Raw genomic sequence first — 27,468 nt, 5'->3', positions numbered from 1 at the left:
CCAGTCTTCTAGTGCAGGCGGAGCGGAGAGGTCGAGTGGGGGTGTAGGGAGAGATGAGGGTCTGGAGGTAGCTGGGTGCAGTCTGATCAAGGCATCTGTAGGCTAGTACAAGAGTCTTGAACTGGATGCGAGCGGTGATCGGGAGCCAGTGGAGTGAGAAGAGTAGTGGAGTTGCGTGGGAGAAGCGAGGCAGAGAGAACACCAGGCGGGCAGCGGAGTTCTGGATGAGCTGGAGCGGACGGGTGGCGGGCGCAGGGAGGCCAGCCAGGAGGGAGTTGCAGTAGTCTAGGCGGGAGAGTACCAAGGCCTGGACCAGGAGCTGGGTGGCACAGTTGGTGAGGAAGGGTCGGATTCTTCGGATGTTGCTCAGGAAGAATCGGCAAGTGCGTGCCAGAGTGGAGATGTGCTGGGAATAAGAGAGGCAGGTGTCCAGGGTGACTCCGAGGTTCTTAGCAGAGGAAGAGGGAGAGAGTGTGGTAGACTCCAGAGGAACAGAGATAGAGAGATCAGAGGATGGGGAGGAGGAGGGAAAGAAAAGGAGGTCAGATTTAGAGAGGTTGAGTTTGAGGTGATGCGAGTGCATCCAGGAGGAAATAGCAGACAGACAGGTAGAGATACGGGAGGAGATGGTGGAGTCAGAGGTGGGGAAGGAGAGTAAAATCTGAGCATAAAATAATAAAATGTAAACATATAACATGAAATAGTTAAATTAAAAATAAAAAGCTGAAAATCATTGAAATAATATCAGATTTTTCCAGATTAAACTGAGATACTGATTTAGTATTTGTTTATTTACCAGACGTCTTTATCCAAGGCAACTTACAGAGACTAGGGTCTGTGAACTATGCATCAGCTGCAGAGTCACTTACAACAATGTCTCACCTGAAAGACGGAGCACAAGGAGGTTAAGGAGGTTGCTTAGGGTCACACAGTGAGTCAGTGAGTGAGCTGGGATTTGAACCGGGGACCTCTTGGTTACAAGCCCTTTTCTTTAACCACTGGACCACACAGCCTCCCAAGACAACCATTTGTCCATCTAGTCATTTCAAACCCATTAATAACCTTTAATGATCTATTTAATGAACTTTTTAAAAGAAAAACACGTTAATGTTAGAAAATAAGGAACAAAACACCTTGAGAGTGCTGAAATATATAACAAGTGTTCTAGTTTTGTAAAATGAACAGGCGTTTTACCTCTTTAAAAAAAATTGTTACTTAAAGACTAAAGTACATTCGAAAGAGTAATGCTGGAGAATTAATGGCAGTGCATTATACTTGTATTAATCTAATGTATGATACCTATCGTAAGATTTAATTTCTTATAAAAACTAATAGGCCTCAGTTGATGGTTTTTTGAGCAGCCCTGGTACAGAGATGTTAGTTTCTGAGCTGAGCTTTCATGGCATCAGAGATGTTTGTTTTCTGAGCAAAGAAATGACTTCATACAGCACAGGTATAGAGCTAGCTTACGTAATTTCCATACCCAAATTTGGTTTTATTTCCCTAGGCTGATGAAACAATAAGAGCTTGTGCAATTTAACTGGAACAAAAGCCACTCCACACAGGACGTGTGTTTATCGTGTGTTCCTGTATAGTGTGTTATTGCGTGACTCTTACCTAAAGTTACATGTCACGTTTGACAAAAGTAAATGGTTTTAGAACCACTTCCAATTGGTTTGATTATGGTTTGTACAAGGCTCAAAACAGCTTATTAGCAGAAATAAAGGCGTTATCATCCCTCTGAGGTCACAGCTGCACTCTGAGTTATGAAAAGCCAGTTACTCCCTACAAGGCCAGTGCAATACATAGGCAAGAGTTTCAAAATCCTTACACTATAACAAATCTTAGTACATAAACCTGCTACTTTTCTTTCTACAAGCTGGGTTTGTGCAATAAATTAAAAAGGTTTCTGTAATGATGACAAGACAAGGCAGAGCATAAAGTCTTTGTCCAGTGCTTTTTGTTTTCCAAACGGCAGTTTCCTTGTGCTTGAAAATAAAGTCCTGCTATAATCATTATTTCCAATTTGGATTTTATATAAACCACAACTTCTGATGTGGTTTAGGAGTCTGACTTCTGGGTTTTTTTTTTTCTGGTTCAGAGTCATATTATACTTTGAAGAAACTGCTCTCCACAGGCAGCCAATCCCAAGCAGCCACTGTGAATCTTCTCAGTACCAGCACAAGAACAGAGCCTCTTCCATTATGATGCAGAGAAACACGATCTGGAAAGCATTTGCACATGTCTGCCCTGAAACAGTTTAATCATGACACTGTTTGTTCCAGTGTGAATATGCCGTCTTCAGGTTCAGTCATGCCTGAAGAAAATGTTCACAATTGCATAGCTGTTTCCATGCTGTCGTAGGTGTGGTTTGTAGGAAGTAAAATTAATTGAGTGTGTGAGAGCAAGAGAAACTCTGGAACAGGTCTAGCATAGGGACATGTATATTTGAAAATCAGATTAGATAAAGCTGCTTTCCATTAAAACTAGGCTATGCAAAATGCATGTTACTTGATTAAGATCAAGTTTCTTTTTTCCCCATACAGCTTGTGACTGATTTATGAATGGCTCACAGGTTTAGGGGAGTTCTTTCTAGAGCACTGGCCTCGTTATGCTCCATAATTGAATCTAACTGGATTTCTTCTACTGTATCGTGATAAAGGCTCTTCAGGGTCTAGAAAAACACTCATCCCGACTGGCTGAAAAGAGCATTTGAATTGTTTGCTATATAATTGTTAGTCTGAGATACCAACACAAACCTGAAGCTATTTAGGAGGTATGCGATACTGTGGCAGTCTGGCTCGCAGTGGTGAGGTGTGGTGACGTCACGGACCAGGAAGTAACTGAAACCAAACAGTGGATGGGCGGGTGAAGCTGAGTGCAATAGCACTCAGCGTATTTATTAACAAACAAAAGATTTAAACAAAACACAAAACAAAAAGGCACAAGGGCCAAACGAATAAACAAACAAACAAGTAAGTGTCGTGCTGGCTAATCCAGCACGTTTTAGCAATTGTTAATTATCTTATTCTCCTTGCGCTCTTTCTCTCTCCGCTCTCCCGTACTCTCCTCAACACTCCACCCCGAGTGCCGAGAGCTGCAGGTTTATATACTCTGGCCGAGGGATTAACTAGTTGTTAATTATCTTATTATCCCTCGGTCAGAGTCTGCACGCGTTTGGTAAGGATGCATGACTGTCAGCTAGTTAAATAATCAGTAGCTGATCAGCCATGCATCCTCACGGGGTTTTTAAATATAATAATAAAAGACGCTGCGCTTTTACCCGCGCCGCAAACAAAAATACAAATAATAATAAATAGGGGCGGGACACTCCGCCACAGATACCTACAGATGAGAACCAGAACACAGCTAACTGTTCCTTTGAGTTGGAATTAAATGAGTATTTATATAATGTACTTAGCGTACCCAGTTCAAACTTGTACACAAGATACTTTCGCCCCACTTAAGTGATTATATTATGTGCTGTGTTTTATGGATGTTATTAAGAGGACACAATCAGGCACGCTAAAAATAAGTTAACAAGTTAATAAGCAGCAAATCAAAATTCCATGTAACTTTATAATATGTTGTTTTTTTTGCCGGTATTTATTTATTTATTTTTTTAAATGTAGTCGTTGCCAATTATTTTTTTTATTATTTTCTCCCAATTTGGAATGGCCAATTATTTTTAGGCTCAGCTCACCGCTACCACACCTGCACTGACTCAGGAGTGACGAAGACGAACACACACTGTCCTCCGAAGCGTGTGCCTGTCTAGCCATTTATCCATCTGGATAATCGCTTATCAAATTGTCATGAAACTCGTCATTCTTCTTTACTATTCTGTACGTACTGTTGATATATGCTATGGTCATCACAAGCTCTAATTTTAATACTTGTTATTAAATTATTTCAGGAATGTATGATGGCTCATTGAGGACATGGATGAAGAATGAAATATACTGTAATTATCTGAAGGGCTTCACATGACATTTTGGTTATTTTTTGCATGTCCTCAAACAACCCCTGTAGGAATGACACAAAGCCCAGACACAGACAGGACTGCAGCCTGAAGGGGGTAGCAGCAGCAGTCTGCAGACTCTGTGCTTGAATTGAAAAGGATTAATAAAGGATTATTTCTAGCATGCATATGTTTACTGACAGTGCACTTGATCACCTGTCTCACTGGCGTGGGAGATGAACAGGGCTCTCCGTGATGAGACAGACAATCCCACATGTCCAGTTTCTAATGTATTCTACAACAAAGAGATTGTAAAGAGTGACACTTTTCAGCAGCCCAACATGTTTCTTACTAGCAATTTGTACTGATAACAGGAAACCCTCAAAAGACTGCTGCCAGTTTTCTACAGGTAGTAACCACTTCTATATATATTAGGATTTACTGGAATTATTTTTTTAGCACCATGTACTTTAAGAGCAATCAAAATGTAAACCCTACAACTCTCCACATCGTTGCTCCCCCTTCTTGTTTACTCAGTATCATACAGATTCAGAACATACTTTATTGATGAAATATTTCTTAAGAAATCTCAGTCAAAACAAGATGATTATGCAAGATAAAGGTCAGGTATTGCAGCTGCCCACGCTTAGCTTAATTGGGAGCAAGAAGGAAGAGCAGGCAGTAATTGATGCTCATTTATTCCAGTCACTGTCAGCCACAGAGGGTTGTTTACAATGTATTATTGCAAATGGTTTTCAGCTGAAAGTGTTTTACAGTTTGAAGGATGCACTGCAGGATTATGGGCTCATGTACTGAGCATGGATGATGGGAGGTTTACTTTTCAACAGATCATCTATTTCTGGATCTTTAAAATCCATTTCCTGACCTCTTATTAGCATTAGCAACATTATCATTGACCCTTATTTCAAGGAGTGCTATGTAGTGACTTAATAGCAATGCATTTATTATTAGAACTACAAAAAGACCATCTGCTGCTATTGAATATCCAACATTTGCCTTTCTTTTTAAACAAGCTTTAAGATTTTTTACAGGTTGCTGTTGTAAGAGTCCACTGTCCGCACACATATTATCTGCTGTCAGTCTTAGCCTTTGGCGAATGAGGATTTGCCTGAACTTGGAGAAAGATTACTCAGCAGCCACTGCAGGGCATTGGGGGTTCTTTGTTAAAGTGTGCTGAACACGCGCTGAAATGTCAGTGGTAAAGCACCACTCACACTATGTCAGTTTATTTAATTTATCAACCCCCGGTTCCTCTAACATCAATAGCGCCCCCTACATCTCACTGCAACAAGTAATTTTTTTATTTTTTTTTAAATGCCATTTTGGTTTTCAAATAAAAATTCTGTCTAACCTGCATTTTTTATAATCCCAATGAAAGGGGGCAGTGATAGGGTTTCTCATGCTGACATCTCTCTTCGTACAAATATATTGGAGGGATCTGCCATAAAGAGAAGTGTGGCTGTAAGGGGCCATTTGTTCATTAGGTGCCAACGTTATGAGAATACATCCAAACCCCACATAGTTCAAATACCTCTAAATAAACTAGGCGGTATTGAGGCCTAATTAGCGATTAGATCCAGGCAGCTGGCATCAAAAAATAACTAGCAGCTCCCAGCAAAAAGACTCGTTCCCTTCCTTTTACAGGATGCCGACTGCTTGATTGCATCACTTCAGAGAGCACTGCCTGCCTCCGGTAACTCAGCAGTCTACCAGCCTCCCTCATCGCACAGCATTACTTCACAGAGTGCATCACAGTGGAAGTCAGGGCTACCAGTCTGCATTAATGCCTGGGCTTGCATGTTTACAGCAGCAGAATGAATTACAAGCAGACAGCACAGTGCCAGTCACTGCTGAGATACAGTAGGTGTGTGTGTGTGTGTGTGTGTGTGTGTGTGTGTGTGTGTGTGTGTGATAAAACATGTGAGACTTCAGGATCAAGTCTTCTGTCTTCAGATTTACTTACATTTGAGTGGTAAACATCTAACAAGTAAGCTCTTCAGTAACCATGAAGTAGGCTGCAACAACTATTGAAAACCAGTTTCACATATGTCACAACATGACTAGTGTGGTCCTGGTGACCTTGTTGTGACACACTGCCCCCTTCTGAGCAACTGTGGTTTACTTGATTGTGATTTTAATTAAGCATATGGTGCATGCTGAAATTGTATAATGGATCTTTCACAAAACTTCATTCCAAACTTTTAAATCCATACCAACGTCGTACATATTATAATGCTACCATCAGAGGAAATATATCCGCATTTCACATTGGGGAAAGTAAACAAACAAACCGGTCAACAAGAACACAGGGAGCTATGCGATGAAAGAATAAAGTAATGACATGTCATTATAAAGTTGAGCAATGTGTGAATAATTGTGTTTTGAACACAATTAATTTCTTGTTTTTAGCATGAAAAGGTGATAATAATGCTTTGTTGTTAATCAGTAAGTTCAACAGACTTTGATGGGATGCTGTTGGATAGGCCACAATCCTTTACTGGATACCTTTTAGAACAAATCTTGCTGCATATATTCATACTGACTGCGCACAAACAGGGAGCAGGTCAAAGTCAGATTAGATTAAAACATTTTCATTATGATAATGCATCCTGCTGTGCCCAATGGCTTAAAATGCTGACTGCAATGTAAAGCCCAGGACTAAATCAGACAAGAGCTGCAGAAAATGAACTCTGCTGAGTTATTCACCTGTGATACAGAGATCAGTGCCAATGCTACCTGAAATCCTCTGGGCAGTCTAACCTTGTAGTACGACTGCGTCAGGCATTCAGATACAAAACAATAAGGAGTAAAGCATAGTGCATATAGCACAGGTGAGAAAGGAAAATCATAATCAACAAAACAGATCTGCAAGCTTCATATTGTAATCATATTTCAATGAACCAGCATATTAACCCTTTCATGCATGAACAATTGAAAATAGCTGAACAAATGTCGTTTTGGACACATAATAAATATATTTTTCATTGAACTCTTGTTCTTATTTTTTCCATTGCTTTATATGGGGAAAAAATGCATCCTCATATGAGGCCATCATGCATGTGCGTCTTTTTACCTGTCCCCATATGAGGTCGCCATGCATGAAAGGGTTAAGTAGATGCCAGATTTTGCTCAAATGATTTTGACTGAGTGCTGCCACCACCAGGATCTTTGGAAGTACTTTGCTAAATGAAGAACGCTGTATTTTACTTTACTGAATGTTTTGTAATAGTATTTCATTCTGTACAAAATGACAACCACTAATAAACTGGACATTTCATTGCACCTTATCTTTGCTATAAACAAGCTACTGTATAAAAGCAGAACTCAAGAAGAACTTTCAGGTACAGTAATCCTTTGTGTGGCATGTAAGTGGATAAATAGACTTGGTCTATATTTAAAATTCGATGTGCCATTAAGCACATCACTAAAACATCTAGACATTGATTGCTGAAAACGAAGGTATGCACAAACAGTAATTCGAAAATAAATCTGATTCTATAGATCCTTTTGTTTTGGCTTCTTCGACAACTTAAAAGTTTGAACAAGGATGTGCGGGGCTTATTTTAAGGCTTATTTTCAAATCTTTAACATTTATTATAACCATCTGAGTGTCCTGGTTTGCTTTGCATTGTAATGTACAGCTATGGCCAAACGTTTTGCATTACCCTAAATAAATTTTGCTTTATAAAGTCAAATGAAACCTGCTGAATATTGTTACATTAACATATTGAGTTACATATACTTAATGAAAAGAACTGACAAAAATTCAACCTAACATGAATACTACTATTATGGCTACCGGTACACTTTTGCAATATCAATTTTGTAGTTTCTTTGATTACATGATGTTAAATAAAAGATCTAAATTATGTTTATATAATTTTTTTTCTTTAATTATATCACAATCCTAAAATTCTAGATGAGGCTAAACTTTTGGCCAGAGCTGTACATCACGTCTAGTAAACAGAAGTCTTATTAATGGCCCAACATGATTTTACTAAAAGCCAAATGCATTTCATTAGGAGGGTTAGTCAAATCTTGTTTGCATGGAAATGAATCTCTGGACATTGACAGCAGTGGGATGCATTTTCCTGGAAGTCTCTTGCCGAGCTGAATTTATAATCTGTGTTAGAATTGGTACATCTGCCAACCTTGCAGCTTGTAGGTGGTAGTCCTAACCTGATTTTAGTTTCAGTTCCTGATTGAGAGGGGCTGTGGACTACATAGTAATGTGCCATTCCCTGGCATAACCCATCACCACCTTTAATGAGATCATCCAGCATGCTGTATACCCAGCCCATCTTTTCTGCTCATGCTTCAGCTCTGCTGATGTATGCATGACAATCAATTTTTAAAGCCGTGGCTGGAGACACGTTCAGGCTGCCGTCGCATTGCCTGGAGGGACGTCTTAACATAACCCGAGAGAGGCGCGCTCTGATGAGCTTTCATTGAAGTACCAGCAAAAGGAAATCAACTGCAGACCGCAAACATTTTCTTATAGTGCAATTGCAGCTGGCAGCCTGACGGGACTGGTGTTTTAACTGGCCGCCTCATTCATAGATAACAGCCTGGCTTACTGTAATTAGAATAATTCATTAATTAGATCAGTGCAGCCCAGCAGATTCCTGCTGGAAAACAAAACATTGCTAAATGAGATTAATTATTCATACTGGCTCAAAAACTCTATATGAAAGATTCTATGGATCTGATACACCTCTGGAGTTGTGGGTTCCAATCCTACTTTGGTGGGCTAACTTAGCCCCTACTGGACACTAAGTGTAATACACTTCACAAAACCACCACAGTTCAGCACAGTTGGCAGTGCTGCTTGACAGAGGGATGCTCTCATAAATCTGAACAGGAATTCTGATGTTTACGATGCTTATACCAATTCACTGTGATTTACCAGACGTATATGTGATTTACATTGCTTGTCTATGCTTTACCATGTGCTTACTATAACATACACTATACTATACTACTTTTATCATGGTATCATCTTTTTTTGGAACTGAAATAGACACACTTATCTCAGTATTCATTTGTTCTATAACATTTATTCTGTAAGGAATCAGGGTTGCCCAAGCATTGAGTATCGATGAGTATGTTCTTTGCATGATACATCTTATCGTAATAGAGGTATATATCAACTGTATCGTGATACCAAGACCAAAAGCACCATATAGCTCACTGTTGACCAAGTGGTTCTTGAATGAAGAATAGGTGTGTTTTATAGTTAGTATGAATGCATACTCTCCCTAATTCATTTCATTTTGTCATTTACTTATACACTGATGCGACTTATACATAGGTTTTTACGGTAACATAAAAGTCAATTATTAAATAATCATTTGATCTTATTATGCATCATACAAGTAGCCCATCAGGACCATTGTGATACATATCATATAGAGAACCTGCATACTGCGATATATATTGTATTGTAGCATTAATGTACTGTTACACTCTAGTTTGCATGACTCAAAATGAATTTTTGAAAACTATCTATCTTTTAGCTGATGAAAGTCATGAATTAATTTGATTTATTGTTCTATTTTGCACAGAGTCCTCAATTCTCTTCTTCTAAAGTTTTAACAGCAGATGCATGTTTAATGAGCAGTGCTTGTTCTATCACGAACGCTGTGTCAAGAGCTCGCTGTATGAGTCTTCATGAAAGAAATGTAACAGAAGAAATGGAGGCTGAGAAAAGTGTACTTCTATTTCACTTCCAAAAAAAAAAAATGATTCATTCTTAGTTGTTGTGAGATTCATATGACCATCCTGCAGATTCACTTAAATCATTAAGGTATGGCTAGCATCTCTGCACATGACCCGGGGAACACTGAGCTCCATGTATTCTTTCTGATCTTTACTTTACATAACGTGGTAGTCTCTATTTCCTCCTATTTCCAACTGCAGCTTAACAAAGATTCCCTTACATATTCCTCAAACTGAAAACACTGTGGGATAGCAGGAAAGCAGCTCTGACCAGCTTTCTCATCAAAATACTAGAACTCATTTCTGATACTGTACCAAACAATCACAGAGGTGAGCATCAAGCACTACAGAAGAACACTCAGATGCACAGATAAAACGTATTTGTGCAGTAAAGCAATGGAAAAGCCTAGGCAGGCATGTTAAAGCACAAAAAAACAAGTTCTATAAGGTGCAGAATGAATATTATTGTCATACATTATGGACGAAAATAATACTTACAGTACAGCAGTTGCAAACATACTTGCAAGGTTTTATTATTAACTCAAATGCACTTAGCCAAAGTCTTCATTGGGTTATCCTAAATCAATATAATAAACCCTTGCTTTTACAGTCATTATAATGTTACAAGCTGATTCGTTATTATTTTACACACGCCGCTTGATTTGACCTTGTCAACACTTGAAGTGTAATTAATCATTTAGCATGTCTCTGAGCTGCAACATGAACACTTTGAAAGGTGCAACTTAGGGATTTATGTAATAATTGTGCTTACTAAGAAGTCAAATGAATTTAGATTGGCTTTTGGTAATTGCATGGTTACCATTCTTTACAGAGAGTAGATTTATTTCAAAGGGTAATGACTGGGACCTCTCTAGCATAACAACACTGTGACAAGTCCCTGAAGTTTTTACTTTTACTTTGATTTAACTGCCTTTTTACCTGACCCCAGGGCTTTACATTCACTTCCTGTGCAGCAAGTACGCACCCCAACCCTCCCACTCATTTTGAGACTTTATGTGGAACAGTACTAACATCTCTTATATTTATTGTGTGGTAGCAGGATTAATGGGAAAACAACAAATCAAACAGAAAAGTTAAATGAGAAGGGATAAGAAGCAATACATGTTTCTACGCACCATACGTTGAAAATGGCACCAATGCAAAAAATAAATCTGGTGGGTGAAACTGGCAAATGTACCACCAAGTCTACTGCAATGCCATGCATTTGATGATGAGTGACAATTATCTATTCAGGGATGCTAAAATCCACCCGTGTTTTGCTAAAAAGACAACAAAACAGACAAAAAAAAGGTTCAAATAATGTATGTTCATTTAAGATCTCTACACTTAGTAGCCTCCAAGATAATTGTCCAGAGTCCTGTGCATGAGTAATACTGCAATAAAATGTGGATTCAAAAATAAATAATAATAATGACCACAGGCCCTGCCCTGTCCAGTCTCAAGACTGGTTAACAACGTCTTCAGCCAAGTGTGTTTATGTGCCTGTTTCCAAGGAGACGGCTGTGTGGCACTGGGTGTGTTGTCCTAAGCCATGTGGCAAGTGTAAACAGGGTATTGGTGAGCAAGAGGTGCTGGTGGGTAAAACAGGCAATACATTCATTCCCCACCCAGATGGTACAGTGGTGTAAGTTCAGCTGAAGTGCACAGCCGGCGATGGGAATGATGGCATTCCAACCAGGCTCTGGGGGTACTGAGATCCAGAAGGATCTCTGTGATCAATGGAAAAGTGACACAGATTCAGAACACAGAACAGCTTTGTTGCATTGGTCCAAACATGCAGTGGCATTTAAACATGATGAACTAGTGCCAGAAATGTCTCCAGCAAAATGCTCTACAGTTCAGTGTCTTTATGTGGACGCCCCTTGCCTCTACTTTGCCCTTGTTTAATGTAATACTGTGTGTCAGCCGCTAACATCACCTAGGGCAATTTCAGCAAAGTTGTTGTTTTTTTCGGAACAGTGTAGCCACTTTCTGTTCTTTTTCGGAAATAGCAGCAATAGCATTGCCATAATCAATTTTAATTTGAAGCACTAGGAGTCTATTCAATTAATCTAAATGAAGTCAGATCGGAAACATCTAACAATGCCTTTGAGTCTCTTTAGATTTATGGAAACACCAGGAAGAGTAAGACCTTAATTATTTCAACAACGGTGGCATTTAGATTCACCACTGTTTAGACCAATTGGGTTTGCTCTTAATTTATGTCTAGGTTTACAATACTGGGAAAAGCACCACACCTAATGAGAAATCTCTATTTTTTCAATGAGTTAAATGAGCAGTTAACTTCTTTCACTGCCATTGATACAGTAACAGAAATACGATACAATGTCACAATAGTCTTCCCAAGTTTTGTGTGATTGAACTCATTTTGCCTCTCTGCTTTACAAATGTAGACATGGTGATGGTTCAAGATATATCCAATCCATGTTAGCAAGCGAAGTTAATGAGATTAAGGAACACTGAATGTAAACTGAATATTTATGTTATGAAAACAAAGATAGGCAAGACATCTTTCACCTACAGAGCTCCTGAGTTCTGGAATCTGAACATTCGCAATGCAGCTTCACTGTAAATTTAAATATTTCACTTATTTAAATATTTCACTTATAATTATTTTCCAGGTCAATATATATATACAGTACTGTGCAAAAGTTTTAGGCAGGTGTGAAAAAATGCTGTAAAGTAAGAATGCTTTCAAAAATAGACATGTTAATAGTTTATATTTATCAATTAACTAAATGCAAAGTGAGTGAACAGAAGGAAAATCTACATCAAATCAATATTTGGTGTGACCACCCTTTGCCTTCAAAACAGCATCAATTCTTCTAGGTACACTTGCACACAGTTTTTGAAGGAACTCGGCAGGTAGGTTGGCCCAAACATCTTGGAGAACTAACCACAGTTCTTCTGTGGATTTAGGCAGCCTCAGTTGCTTCTCTCTCTTCATGTAATCCCAGACAGACTCGATGATGTTGAGATCAGGGCTCTGTGGGGGCCATACCATCACTTCCAGGACTCCTTGTTCTTCTTTACGCTGAAGACAGTTCTTAATGACTTTCGCTGTATGTTTGGGGTCGTTGTCATGCTGCAGAATAAATTTGGGGCCAATCAGATGCCTCCCTGATGGTATTGCATGATGGATAAGTATCTGCCTGTACTTCTCAGCATTGAGGAGACCATTAATTCTGACCAAATCCCCAACTCCATTTGCAGAAATGCAGCCCCAAACTTGCAAGGAACCTCCACCATGCTTCACTGTTGCCTGCAGACACTCATTCGTGTACCGCTTTCTGCACCCCAGTTCCTGTGTTTTCGTGCATAGTTGAGTCGCTTGGCTTTGTTTCCATGTCGGAGGTATGGTTTTTTGGCCGCAAGTCTTCCATGAAGGCCACTTCTGACCAGACTTCTCCGGAGAGTAGATGGGTGTACCAGGGTCCCACTGTTTTCTGCCAATTCTGAGCTGATGGCACTGCTGGACATCTTCCGATTGCGAAGGGAACTAAGCATGATGTGTCTTTCATCTGCTGCAGTAAGTTTCCTTGGCTGACCACTGCGTCTACGGTCCTCAACGTTGCCCGTTTCTTTGTGCTTCTTCAAAAGAGCTTGGACAGCACATCTGGAAACCCCTGTCTGCCTTGAAATTTCTGCCTGGGAGAGACCTTGCTGATGCAGTATAAATACCTTGTGTCTTGTTGCTGTGCTCAGTCTTGCCATGGTGTATGACTTTTGACAGTAAACTGTCTTCAGCAACCTCACCTTGTTAGCTGAGTTTGGCTGTTCCTCACCCAGTTTTATTCCTCCTACACAGCTGTTTCTGTTTCAGTTAATGATTGTGTTTTAACCTACATATTGAATTGATGATCATTAGCACCTGCTTGGTATAATTGTTTAATCGTACACCTGACTATATGCCTACAAAATCCCTGACTTTGTGCAAGTGTACCTGGAAGAATTGATGCTGTTTTGAAGGCAAAGGGTGGTCACACCAAATATTGATTTGATTTAGATTTTTCTTCTGTACCCTCACTTTGCATTTAGTTAATTGATAAATATAATCTATTAACATGTCTATTTTTGAAAGCATTCTTACTTTACAACATTTTTTCACACCTGCCTAAAACGTTTGCACAGCACTGTATGTATATATATATATATATATATATATATATATATATATATATATATATATATATATATATATATATATATATATATACACAGACGTGCTCAAATTTGTTGGTACCCTTACAGCTCATTGAAATAATGCTTTATTCCTCCTGAAAGGTGATGAAATTAAAAGCTATTTTATCATGTATACTTGCATGCCTTTGGTATGTCATAGAATAAAGCAAAGAAGCTGTGAAAAGAGATGAATTATTGCTACAAAGATATTCTAAAATGGCCTGGACACATTTGTTGGTACCCCTTAGAAAAGATAATAAATAATTGAATTATAGTGATATTTCAAACTAATTAGTTCCTTTAATTAGTATCACACATGTCTCCAATCTTGTAATCAGTCATTCAGCCTATTTAAATGGAGAAAAGTAGTCACTGTGCTGTTTGGTACCATTGTGTGCACCACACTGAACATGGACCAGAGAAAGCAAAGGAGAGAGTTGTCTGAGGAGATCAGAAAGAAAATAATAGACAAGCATAGTAAAGGTAAAGGCTACAAGACCATCTCCAAGCAGCTTGATGTTCCTGTGACAACAGTTGCAAATATTATTAAGAAGTTTAAGGTCCATGGAACTGTAGCCAACCTCCCTGGGCGCGGCCGCAAGAGGAAAATCGACCCCAGAGTGAACAGAAGGATAGTGCGAATGGTAGAAAAAGAACCAAGGATAACTGCCAAAGAGATACAAGCTGAACTCCAAGGTGAAGGTACGTCAGTTTCTGATCGCACCATCCGTCGCTTTTTGAGCGAAAGTGGGCTCCATGGAAGAAGACCCAGGAGGACTCCACTTTTGAAAGAAAAACATAAAAAGCCAGACTGGAATTTGCTAAAATGCATATTGACAAGCCACAATCCTTCTGGGAGAATGTCCTTTGGAAAGATGAGTCAAAACTGGAGCTTTTTGGCAAGTCACATCAGCTCTATGTTCACAGACGGAAAAATGAAGCTTTCAAAGAAAAGAACACCATACCTACAGTGAGTCATGGAGGAGGCTCAGTTATGTTTTGGGGCTGCTTTGCTGCGCCTGGCTCAGGGTGCCTTGAATCTGTGCAGGGCACAATGAAATCTCAAGACTATCAAGGCATTCTGGAGCGAAACGTACTGCCCAGTGTCAGAAAGCTCTGTCTCAGTCGCAGGTCATGGGTCCTCCAACAGGATAATGACTCAAAACACACAGCTAAAAGCACCCAAGAATGGATAAGAACAAAACATTGGACTATTCTGAAGTGGCCTTCTATGAGTCCTGATCTGAATCCTATCGAACATCTATGGAAAGAGCTGAAACTTGCAGTCTGGAGAAGGCACCCATCAAACCTGAGACAGCTGGAGCAGTTTGCTCAGGAAGAGTGGGCCAAACTACCTGTTAACAGGTGCAGAAGTCTCATTGAGAGCTACAGCAAACGTTTGATTGCAGTGATTGCCTCTAAAGGTTGTGCAACAAAATATTAGGTTAGCGGTCCCATCATTTTTGTCCATGCCATTTTCATTTGTTTTCTTATTTACAATATTATGTTGAATAAAAAATCAAAAGCAAAGTCTGATTTCTATTAAATATGGAATAAACAATGGTGGATGCCAATTACTTTTATCAGTTTCAAGTTATTTCAGAGAAAATTGTGCATTCTTCGTTTTTTGTGGAGGGGTACCAACAAATTTGAGCACGTCTGTATATATATATATATATATATATATATATATATATATATATATATATATATATATATATATATATATATATATAATCACTGACCAATGACAAATGTGTGTGAGAATGGATGGTATAAAAGATATATTTTTGTTTCCTGGGCACCTCTAGACAACAAGCTTTGACCACATTGATTTCATGATAATGGTCATGTTTCACCTTGATTGAATGACTTCAGTCAAGGAAGGAAAAAATACTTTTGTATATTGTATATTGTAACCCAAGACACAATGATTAACTCTTCTTAGTAAATATCCCCAATGCACTGCCAAGGATGCAGTAAATAATGTTTGCTTGTTGCTTTCAGTTCCAAGTTGAACCAAGGTCACACAAAGGAAAGTGAATCATGGAGCATTTTAGAATAAAAACAAAACAATTAACAAAATGAATTCAGTTTCAAGTAAATTAGAAGAGCTGCTCATTTTGATTGTTTTGGAAGAGATCACATGCAGAGTCAGGAGGCTTGTGGAGTAGCAAACATGCCACAAGCATTGCATGAGAAAATGAACAATAAAAGGCCTTTCCATTGAATATATTCTCCGCAATGTCACATTCCTTCATACAGAGGGTTTCAGAAAGTTGTGCAATTATTTACTGGCAAAAACATCAAGCACATACAAACCAACAAGAAAGAGTCACATACAAAAACAACCAAGAGAAGGTTGAATTACTGGGAGGGAGGGAGCAGATATGTAAAACATGAATACCGCTGACACAGACACCCCAGAGATTGATTACTGATTGTGTATTAACAATCTTCTTAAACATTTGTTCTGGCCCTCCATTATAAATCAGCTAAAAAGTTAACATTATCAGTGTCATTGACATTGAACTTATGTCTTTGGTTTTAGAAACCTTTTTTATTTTAAAAAAGTGAGTGTAATAGAATCTGATTTGTTTTCCTGTTGTTTTATTATAGTTCGCTGCATTTTTTATGTGCAATATACATATATATTTAGTAACTGTGGATACGAATGAATGCACAGTACTTGACACTATTTGGAACATTCGTACATTTTACGTTCAACTTACAAAAAGCTCTACTCCAGGCCTTATATACTGCATACAGGAGTTGATCACTTGACAAGTCAAATGGTTCTGCTCCCTCACATCCCCCTGGCTCATGATGTGCCTGCCTTATTTCCTAGTGGTTCCTAATAAAGTGTACACTTGAAATGTTCAAAGGTTCAATGAGAATAGCCAATGCAATGAAGCAGCCTGAAACCTGCCAGCTCTATGGTGGAATGATGCATTCACGCTCTCATGGAGACTGAAGCTTTGATTTGACTGACCAGCCTTCACACTTAATCCCACTCACTGTTGAACAGCCCTAGCCTCCTTGTCGGTAAACATAAAAGAAAACTCTGGACCAGGCTTTTTTTGGCTTGCAGTGAGGGTTCAAAGTGCACAACAACAAATATGATTCAGTACCAATTAATACTTACTGTAAGGGTAGAGAAAGAGCTTTGTCATTTGTCTGCCTGTGTGTTGGGATTAAGCTTCATTCACTCAGTGGCCTGTGAGTTCCCTACTACATCAATCAACGTATGTATCTGCTTGCATGGAATTTAAGTGTGCAATACGGATATGTATACAGCACCCGCTCTATAAGGAAGGCCTGGTGTCTTCACGTAATCCTTACATTAGTTGTAATCTCTTTTTAGTAATGCAATTTTGCATTTAGCTGGCTACTGTTGATTCAACATTGGTCTTTTTCCTTTTTTCAACCCCCAAGACACGGTTTTCGGTTCATCCCAAAAGGAAAACATTTAGTAAAATGAAATCTTGTTAAGTCAACGAACCCCCTCTGTATAGCGCCATCCCTGGGTCCCAGGAAATAAGAAACAGCTTTTCAGCCGGTCAGCATGAGGCACCAGTCTGCCTCTGCTGCTGCTCCATCCCAATTCACTCCACTTGGCTACCCTTCACTGGCAGGCTTTGGCCTGGCAGTCCCATGCTGTACACTGGTGCAAACGCCATGCTAACAGGTCATTCCAATTACAGCTTACCACACTGTATCATACCTGCTACTGGCATTTTTTATGTAATGCAGCTGGAACAAAACCTTTGGTTTTAAAGGACCCGTGCTATTTCCTTGTTACAGTTACATTCAAACTTCTAGACACATGAAGACAATACCCAGCCACACCACAGCATTAGCATAAGAGCAGAAAAGGAAATCACATATTCACAGCTGACTTCAGGCTATCAGATACGATATTTATCTAATAAGTAACATCAGCACAAATACCCTATGAAGCACAGAGAGGGGTATGCCAGCGATGACAAACAAATTTCAAACGAGGGATATAAATCTTCAAGGGAAAACAGTGTTTGGAAACAGCTAAAATGTTTTAAAGTATCTGCAATGTATTTATATATTGGCGTGGACTGAACTTCATTACATTTGAGGTTGTCCCATGGTCAAATTTCCACCACCACAATGGACAAGGGACTAACTAAGGATCTTCTCAAAGCATTTGATTCAAGCCTGTAATTTACTCCTATTTTAAAAGGAGGCACACATCTGTTCATTTTACAAACCCGGAGCCAATCTCACCAAACGCTTTATCATTCTGTAAACACTGATGTTTATATATAGGATTAATTTATACACATTGTTTTAGGAAGGGGTAATTTAGATATTTCACTATCAAATATTAAAATCAAAAATGTTACAATGATTTTTAAGTTTATAAATCAATGTTGAGAAAATTAGAAAAATGATTTTGCAATTAAGAGTAAAATCCATGAATGACTCTCTTTAATCAAGAGCCTCTGTCAGCTCTCTGAGTGCATAAAGTAAAACGTGACAATGGAATTACATATCCGGTAGCAATGTATATATCATAAACATAAACAGACACCATCTAAACAGCAGCCGATTCAAACAGTAAACGCAATATGAATCCAGATGGGGTTTTCCACATGCCTGGGCGATTTATTGACCTTATTAAAATCACTGAATACAATAGTAATAGAAAACAGCTGGTACTGCATGTAGAGTCTAGGGTGGCAGTATGAACAACTGTTTTTACACTGTTCATTTTAAAAGGAATCATTTCACAGCTATATAACACCCAGCAGTGTAGATCCGCTTCAATGTAACAGAATGTGACTGTATGCAGAACGTGACTTCCAAGGCCTCTCAGTTTTTGCTGTACTAACATTTTGTTTTACTTTCAAGAACAATTGTTGCTAATTGTGCCCTGGAGCAAGCATTTTGAACACAGGGTAATAAAACAGCCTGTGCAATGGTCTCATAGACACATTGTTTGTAACTTTAATACAAATGTATTGTTGCACTGAAGCAGACTTGGTGCCCCACGGAATGCAACGTAACAAACTGAACTACCACTTTATTTCAGTTATTTAATTCATTCTTCTTCAAAACGATGTCTATAATATAATAATTCTATCCTAAGTGTGGATCTGCAGTATGGCTTTGGGGATACACTACATACAGTACTCTCCAATACATACATTCTCTTTTCTAGCCAAAGTAAGGCTACATCTGATGTTGGTTTTATGTTACATTTAGGTTGTATGTAATTGTCATCCATATCATTCTTCCATCAGTACATACATGGAAAACTGTTTAAAACATGATACAGTGCCACATGTTTGGAAACAACACCATATGGTGTTCAGCCAGGGGGGGTTTCAAGTTCTACATGGGTTTAACCCACGGTGCAATACAGTATGAGGTGCATTACTGGGGGCGTTTTCCATGGCACCCACTGTATTGAGACAGAGTACGTCACGTTGAATTGTGTTTAGAAGCACACAGTAGAAGAATGCATTTCAGTCAGTATGTACTGTAAGACTTGAATGCACTTCTCTGTCATCTGATTGGCAGTGCATTGTAGAAATCCAGTGACACACGTCCGAGAAGCAGAAGTACTGAAAGCCTGCACTGCATGCAGGGAGTGCAAGCTCTTGATCACAGCAAGGGTTAGCAAGGTTGGACTAAAGTGGCATGAAGACAGCAGCTTTGACCATAGAGCAATGTTAGTGAAGACAGGATTTTAAACAGGTCAGAAATCTGACAGAATGAAAAAAATCCTACCCACTTTATGAAACATGAGTCAGGTTACAATAACAACAGGGTTAGAAACATACACAGTCCTGGGTTACAGAACTCCCTAGTTTAGGTATATTATTGAATTTACCAGGTACCAGGGATTTGAATTATAATAAGACCCCTTCTAAATCTATTCTGAACAGATCCCACTTATTAATATCATACCATCTCACTGTAGGTTTACTATTAGGAGTTCATGCAACCATTTATTTAAAAGGGGCCTGTTCCTCGTACCTGGCTCCTGATCAACCTTTTTCCTGATGTTTACAAGGTGGAATATTTAGCTTATTGTTTTGTTGATACACAAAATGTCTGCACTGGAAACTAGAAGCGATAGTCACAGGCTTCACTGAAAACCAGACCGACAGCATGACTCTAGCTCAGTGTATTAGCAAAAAGGCAGCTTTGTGTATTATGAAGGTCTAGAGTATTTTAAGAGAGAGGACAGATTTGATATGCATTCATCATAAGATCTAACTGCGACGGCCACTGCCTGTCTCTGAGTTCATAATGAATTGAAAAAATGCAGTAAACTGGCCGTGTGATTAGACTGGAAATGTCTAACAGCTGATTTCTAATACAGCCTAAATTCAGAGCAGTATGAAACAAAATCAGTATGAATCTATTGAAAATGTTTTGAATCTCCAGGGTGTGCTTATACTTGCGCTTGTACTCGTGACTGTCTTTAAGGAGTATTGATCGGCAGGTATTAAATAAATCCACTGATTTCAAAACAAGAAAAGCTGTCCTTCCCTCACCTTTACAATCGAGTGCCAATCAATGGCAATTCCCTTCCTCATTGAGTTTTTTAAAAAGCAGATTAGAAGCAAATTTTCCTTTCATCAGGAGCGCTAACATTTTTACTATATTGAAAATTTTCACTATGACAGCGCACCAGGTGAAAGGAAAATTAGCTTCTAATCAGCTTTTAAAACACTCAACTGAGGGAAGTACAACTTTCTAGGAGGCTGTGTGGTCCAGTGGTTAAAGAAAAGGGGCTTGTAACCAGAAGGTCCCAGGTTCATATCTTGGCTCGCTCACTGACTCATTGTGTTACCCTGAGCAAGTCACTTAACCTCCTTGTGCTCTGTCTTTTGGGTGAGACTTTGTTGTAAGTGACTCTGCAGCTGACGCATTGTTCACTCACCCTAGTCTCTGTAAGTCGTCTCAGATAAAGGCGTCTGCTAAATAAACAAATAATAACAAAAGGCAATTACAGTGTCAGTACACTCCTACGTCATATAGTTTTAATAATAGTTTTAAAAATTGCAGAAGAGTATTACTCCTACATATTATCCTGTGCAGAAATATACTGTAAGCCCAATAGGTCTCTCCTGATTACCTACCTTTATAACAAAAACACCATGGCTAGGAACTGCCTGTATAACTTTGCAGAGACAATGAGTCAGTTGTGGGGACGGCAGCTCAACTCATGGAACAATGGTACTTCAATGTCTATGGCTGTGCCTGAATTCAAACTCTACCCCCTAGACTATAATGAATATGTGCTTCTTCCCTTCCCTCTCACTCCAAAATAAAGGCTGTGACACACTTCCAGGCATGCTTTATTGAAAATGTTTCTTCTTTTACCCATAATGAGAGAGAGAGAAAGAAACTGCCTCAAAAGAAACTAATCTAGTGAGAGGTGAGAAACATGCACTTCTCTTAAGATAACACAAGCTACAAGCTAAAGAATTAACCACAGTCTAGAAAAAGGAAATAGATAGAGGTGTGAATGCAATAATTATCAACTCTTAATTCTAATAAAGTCAATCAATCGCATCGATCAACGAGAGACAGGAAAATCACTAACCTGGGGCTGGAACACTCGCTCCGTTGCGTTTCCCACGGTTACCCTGCCTCTCTCTATTCGGACTCAAGTCCAGGTGTGTCACGGTGCTTTTGTTCCCATTCTGATCCAGAACCTCTGAAGTGGGTCTCTGTGTAGGGGGCTCCTGCACAATGTCTATTGAAAAGCCTGCAGCAGGTAGAGCCTCCTCCTTCTCTGTGCACTGCCGGGGTAGAGGCAGGATCCTGTGGTTAAGCTGCGGGCTGGGAAGTCTGGAGGACAACGGGGACGGGGCAGGTGACATGCACTGGTAACTATTGGACGAGGGGAAGGAGCTGTTAAACACGTTACATACAGCAGCTAATGAAGGTGAAGTGGGGCTCTTGCCCTCTAATTTAAAACTGCTATTTCCCTCAGCACTGTACTGCAGGGGTAGCCTCAGAAATTCCGGGTTATTTTTGTCTAGGCTTAGTGCACTTTTGCTGTCCCGCGTTCCCTCTAAAACCCTTGAGGCGGTTCTGCTTATTCTCAGGCATTTCAATTCGGCGGTTTCATCGAAACTGTCACTTTGGATAACTTTAAAAAGATTTCTATTGACCACTTCGCCGAGATTGCATGACTCATTGTTAGAGAAAGCTGCTTCCCTGTGCTGCCCCGAGCCAGAGAGATCCTTTTTATTGCAGTCCTGAGTCAAACTTAAGCTAGATTCTGAATCAGCCACAGGTACTGCGAGTACATCTTCTTTAGTGAGAAGTCTACTTTGCACTACAGTGAACCCTGACGTGACGCTATCATTTGCTGCTTCTGCACACTCTTTTCTTTCCACCGACTCTCCTCGGCGCACTTTCTGCATGACAGCTTCCACCTCCTGCAGTTTAGCAACAACTTTAATCCCAGTTTCTCTTTTGTGAACTCCATGTTGGTAAGGGTATGTCTGATCTGAAGACTTCTTAACAGCCTTGCCAGGTGAACTGTGCTCCGACATGCTGTCCATGTGATATCCACACATACTCCGCTCCAGTTTAATGTTGTCTTGCTCATCCAGGAAGCTGCTGCCGTATGAAACCCCATACCCTGTGAGCAACTCGTTATCATACTCAGATAATTCACTGCACAGGTCTGTGTCTGACTCAAAGTTTTTGGAGTCCTCTAAAAATTCCCAGTCTTCCTTTTCTATCTTATCCTTTTCCTCAGAAGCTGACGTGGCACTGCTTTCCATGCTGGTGCAGATCACTGATCCGGGGTCTTTGGGAATTGCAGGGAGTTTGCTGTAAATGTTCCTGTCTTTTCCTTTAGAAATACAGACGGAGTACAACTCTGTGCCACTGTACACTTTCCTTTTGATTTTACTCTGCAGAATCCCTTCTGCGCTATCCCTCTTCCTAGTGCCAAGTTTCTTCATCTTTCTGCTTTTGGAGGCAGTTTTCTTCCACTCAGTCGATAAGGAAAGTGACTGGAAGTGCTGTACATCACTGCTACTGCTAAAGCGCCCGTCTTCGCCGCCTGTCTGCAGGTTCCCACTCTCCGGGTAGCCCTGAAGTTTCCCATCCTGGTTTCCCATTTGAAATCTGGTCCTGCAGTAGGCGCATATAGCAAACAGATCCGTCAGGACTCTCTCCTGCTCTGTAGTCAGCCTGTGAAACTCTGTAACAGCACCCTTTGTTGTTGTTAAGTTCAGATGCTTCACAGTGCTTTCACAAGACTGGGCCTTCTGTTTTGCTCCCTCCGGCTCCTCCTTTGTCTGGTCATACTTAGCAAAGCAGTTAATGGGCTGGTCCTGTGAAGAAGCACTGCCCTTGTACGTAAATCTCCTGACTCTTCCCCTTGGAAAATACAAGCTGATGTGGCTCAGCTCTTTGATGGGTTTATGCAGTTGGTGCCCTGTATGCCTGCCTTCCATTATGAGCCTCATCTAACTATTCGTGCACTTAAATTAAGTGGTCAGTCTTCTAATAGTCTGTAAGGCACAGCATGTGATTTGGAGAACGGCCTAAAAAGCTTTTGGTTTTCATCTTCTGGGGTATCGATTGCCTGTCAAAAAGAAGAACCTTATTAAATGTTTACTGAATACTGAAAACACATCATTCCACTGCAGTTATAACATCCATATGTTAATGTTATTTTTAATAGTGTTTTACCACAGCAGGTGGTGTATTTCTGCTACACTGGCATGTTATATATAACACTCAATTAAAAGCTGTCCCTGTGTGTTCTAGTATAAAGTATACAGACTGGCCCCTGTGTCCTAAAGCCAAAATGAAAATCACTATGATTTTCTTTTTTCTTTGATGAAAGGTTTTCAACATATTTTGCATCATCAGCGTTGAGACCCCTGAAGACATTTTTCTGGATTCCTCCCAAGAGAATTTTTGAATTGGTGGATGTGCAGCTATTTCTGTCCCCTCTGAAACTGTGTTTCTTATAGAGATTTTCCATTTACCAACTCACTGTTGCCACAGTTGCAGAGGGGGCAGTAATTACAGTTACACACCCTCTAGTGGCCATTTCTAAAACCACCTCACTTCAAAAAATAACTTTAATAAGTGTTAAGCCATGTTTGTTGTAATAGTGAATACCAAAATAGAACCCAAAGCTATTACTGTTGCTTTAATACTGTATAAAGTTTCACCTAAAAATATATATATATATATATATATATATATATATAGTCTACATTTTTGAAGGATGGCCAACCAATACAGCAAACTATGGTACTCTCACTAAAAAGAAAATATAAAATAAAAGTAAGAGAGGCAATGCCAGGGCACCTCTGGAATAATCTACACTCTTGTCAAAACGCTTGTTTGCTAAAGTAAGAAGATTCTTTTATAATCAAAACCAAAAACAAAAAACTTGAGTAGGCACCATTGGCTCCTGCAGTGAAGGGTGAGTCCAGCGATCACGAATTTGCTGGTTCAAATCCTGGTCATGCTGAGTTACCAATCTTGGCTGGGGGCCCACAGGGAGCGCTGCATTGGCCTGTGCACTCCCGTGGGCTGGGAAGGAAATTGTCTAGTTTGCCTCATGGCATTTGAGCGCCCCCTACTGGCCTGGAGACTTCTCAGACTTGGCATTGGCTTGACAGCAGTAATAAATACAAGTTGCCTACTGAGCAGTCAGTGGGTTGCAGAGCTGAGGTGACATTTAAATTGGCCATTTCAAATTGGGTAGAATTCTTGAACAAAATAATAATAATAATAATAATAATAATAATAATAATAATAATAATAATAATAATAATATCCTGCGTCATTTTTACTCCTCTCTCTGCCTGTGTTTAGTTTAAGTATTTTAAGTAGTTCTGTGTTTTCTCATTTGTGGCACAATCACTCTCCTTCCTGGCTTAGTGAAGTGAGGCAAAGTGAAGCTATTGATCAAGCACAACAGGTCGCTTCCCCTGTCCCACCACCTCCCTCTGCTCTGTGGTGGTGGAGCAGAGAAAGAGAAGGAAAAGGGGAGGCTCTTATACACTCTGAACAACCTCCCCCTGCTCCACCGCCACAGAGCAGAGGGAGAGTGATTGTACCATAAATGAGAGAACACAGAACAAACTATTATTGTTCAGAGAGTATAAGAGCCTCCCTTTCTCCACTCCACCACCACAGAGCAGAGGGAGGCTGTTCAGAGAGTGTAAGAGCCTCCCTTTCCCTTTCTTTGCTCCACTGGCACAGATAGTGTAAAACGTGGGAGTGACATGAATTACGACTGCACTGAGATTTTTAATACAGCAGTATTAAAAACACTGTCTGAGGAGGTTTATTTGGAGTCAAGTGCCAAATAAACCTTTCACAAAACTCCTGATGTCAAAACGGATATTCTTTTCTTATAGTTTATGTAAGACCTGATCAGTAAACCTTGGATCACTTTTAAGAATACATTTTCTGGACTTGATCCTAAAGCATTCAATGCTACTGCTTGTACTGCCTATGTGTTTGCAATAGATTTGGTGGGCTAATTGTGTTAGTTTATTGTAGGATAGTGAAGCTTCATCATAGACAGCATGCAAATCATGGGAATAGACCACAGTCTCGATGATGTAAGACCGTTCCATACAGACAGACTGCACATTGATCATACTTACAGTAAAGGGTTAGATTGGATCAGAAACACAAAACAATAATACATTAAATAAAAGACACATTCTAAAAATACCAATTGTTTTCTCATGGTCTAACTATAATAAAGTAAACCTATTTGGCTTTAAACATACATGTCCTAAGGAGGGTACTTTTTTGTTCTTTTAAAGAAGAAATAAACGTCATCAAATATTTGATCCCATTCTATTATTATTATTATTATTATTATTATTATTATTATTATTATTGTGAACACAACAGTGATCTAACCATCTAGACCACTGTTCCTAATAATATGGCCCACTCAGGTACAGTATCTCCAGGTACTTGCTGCTTTACATACTTGCTGTTTTGTATACTTCACAAACCCCCCAGGTTGCCAGAGCGCCAGCCACTTACAAATCTGAAGCACTTGTGACCTGCTGCATGACTGATGAATGTCTAGTTTGAGACGAGACTTTTTGCAAATGTTTTTAACAGTGTGTAGTTTCGCCCTGTAGCCCTATTTCGTAGTTATTAATTTGGCCCCTAACTATTTCAGTTAAACTGTTAATGGCAAACCACTGAAACTAACAATAACAATAATGTACCCACATCCTTTCATGCTGCTTTGATCTGTAACCTCCACAGTCAAGCTCAATTCAGGGCGACACTACCAAGTAAACTCAAATTCGTTTCTCAGCAGGGTATAAGGTAAGGTGCTTTCAGCTACACTCTCTCTCTCTCTCTCTCTCTCTCTCTCTCTCTCTCTCTCTCTCTCTCTCTCTCTCTCTCTCTCTCTCTCTCTATATATATATACAGATCCTGTAAGAATAAAATTATAATGTTTCACATAAGGTAGGAAGCTATGTACTTTTAAACTATGTTCTAAAGCCCTGAGAAAATGATCAAATGAATGATGTTCAAAGTAAAATAACGTAGATAAAAAGAAACCTTTGGACTGATCGGCGCACCGACACACTTCCAGTGACCCAAGACGAGCACGGTGACATGCAGCATCCTTTAAACTGTACGTCGCAAAGAGGCACTTTGATCTGGCTATGGTATTCCCTTCATGTTTGCATCTTCCCTGTTCTCCTTGTCCGATCCATGCGGCCATGTCCCACACCGAGATGCAACATTCACCGCTCATTTAGCATCAGCGTCTTCCATTACAGCAAACCAGTCGCAGAGAATAAAAAGGATGCAATAACTATTTACAGTAAACTAATATATTCTTGTCTTCGGTCCATGCGGCACATACTGTGCAGTGGACTAAAAATACCCCCGCTGCAAATATCCTCAGTTTGCTTTTTAATTTTTTTTTTAATTTTTTTTTTTACTTGCCTCATCATCGAATGCCACAATAAAGTACAGCACTGTATACAACTCAATTATACAATGCTCACCACGACAGTCAAAAACTCTTAACATAGCCTATAAATAGTACAATTCCCAGGAGAATATTAACTTTACATGATGTGTCCTTTTCATTATAACCTTTTAATAATGACACATTTGCTATGCAACAAGCTTCTCTTCGTATAGCCTACACTAGACAATATAAAACTGTACACAAATTAAAAGACACTCATTTGCTGTACTGTACTTACGTATTTGCGTTGCATCTTCACATTTTCCACACATATTCCAAAGACCCTTAAGAATCCAGCCAGCTGACTCTGTGGAACTGCAGCCTCGGCACAGTTACTGGCAGCGGGACCAGCCATTGAAACGCCGCAGTGATCCCTGATCGCATTTTGATTGGGGGGAGCGAGAAATCCAGCCCCGCGGCCAGTCAAAAGGAGGGACCTGTTAAACAACATCTGCAGTCTCACAGGTGAAAAGGGGAGGGGTTTCATAGGAACTGAAGGGTTTTCCGAGCGGCCAACGGTGGTCAGCACTTTTGATAAACTTTATTTATGACAAAAAAGCCA

The 27,468-nt window shown here is 39.7% G+C and overlaps 1 protein-coding gene across 1 annotated transcript in view; it reads right to left on the bottom strand.

The window, feature by feature from the left end:
• LOC117405651 (formin-like) overlaps positions 1-27,219 on the bottom strand; it is a 137,430-nt gene extending 110,211 nt beyond the window's left edge. The window contains exons 1-2 of the mRNA XM_058991378.1: positions 27,145-27,219; positions 21,501-23,507 (exon numbers count right to left, since the gene is read on the bottom strand). Of these exons, the coding sequence (XP_058847361.1) occupies positions 21,501-23,388 (1,888 nt within the window). The 5' untranslated portion in view covers positions 23,389-23,507; positions 27,145-27,219. The remainder of the gene's footprint in view (positions 1-21,500; positions 23,508-27,144) is intronic.
• Between the last annotated feature and the right edge of the window lie 249 nt (positions 27,220-27,468).

The sequence above is a fragment of the Acipenser ruthenus genome, chromosome 18 (assembly GCF_902713425.1).
Source record: "Acipenser ruthenus chromosome 18, fAciRut3.2 maternal haplotype, whole genome shotgun sequence".
NCBI lineage: Eukaryota > Metazoa > Chordata > Actinopteri > Acipenseriformes > Acipenseridae > Acipenser > Acipenser ruthenus.
This window is presented reverse-complemented; position numbering and strand designations above follow the sequence as displayed.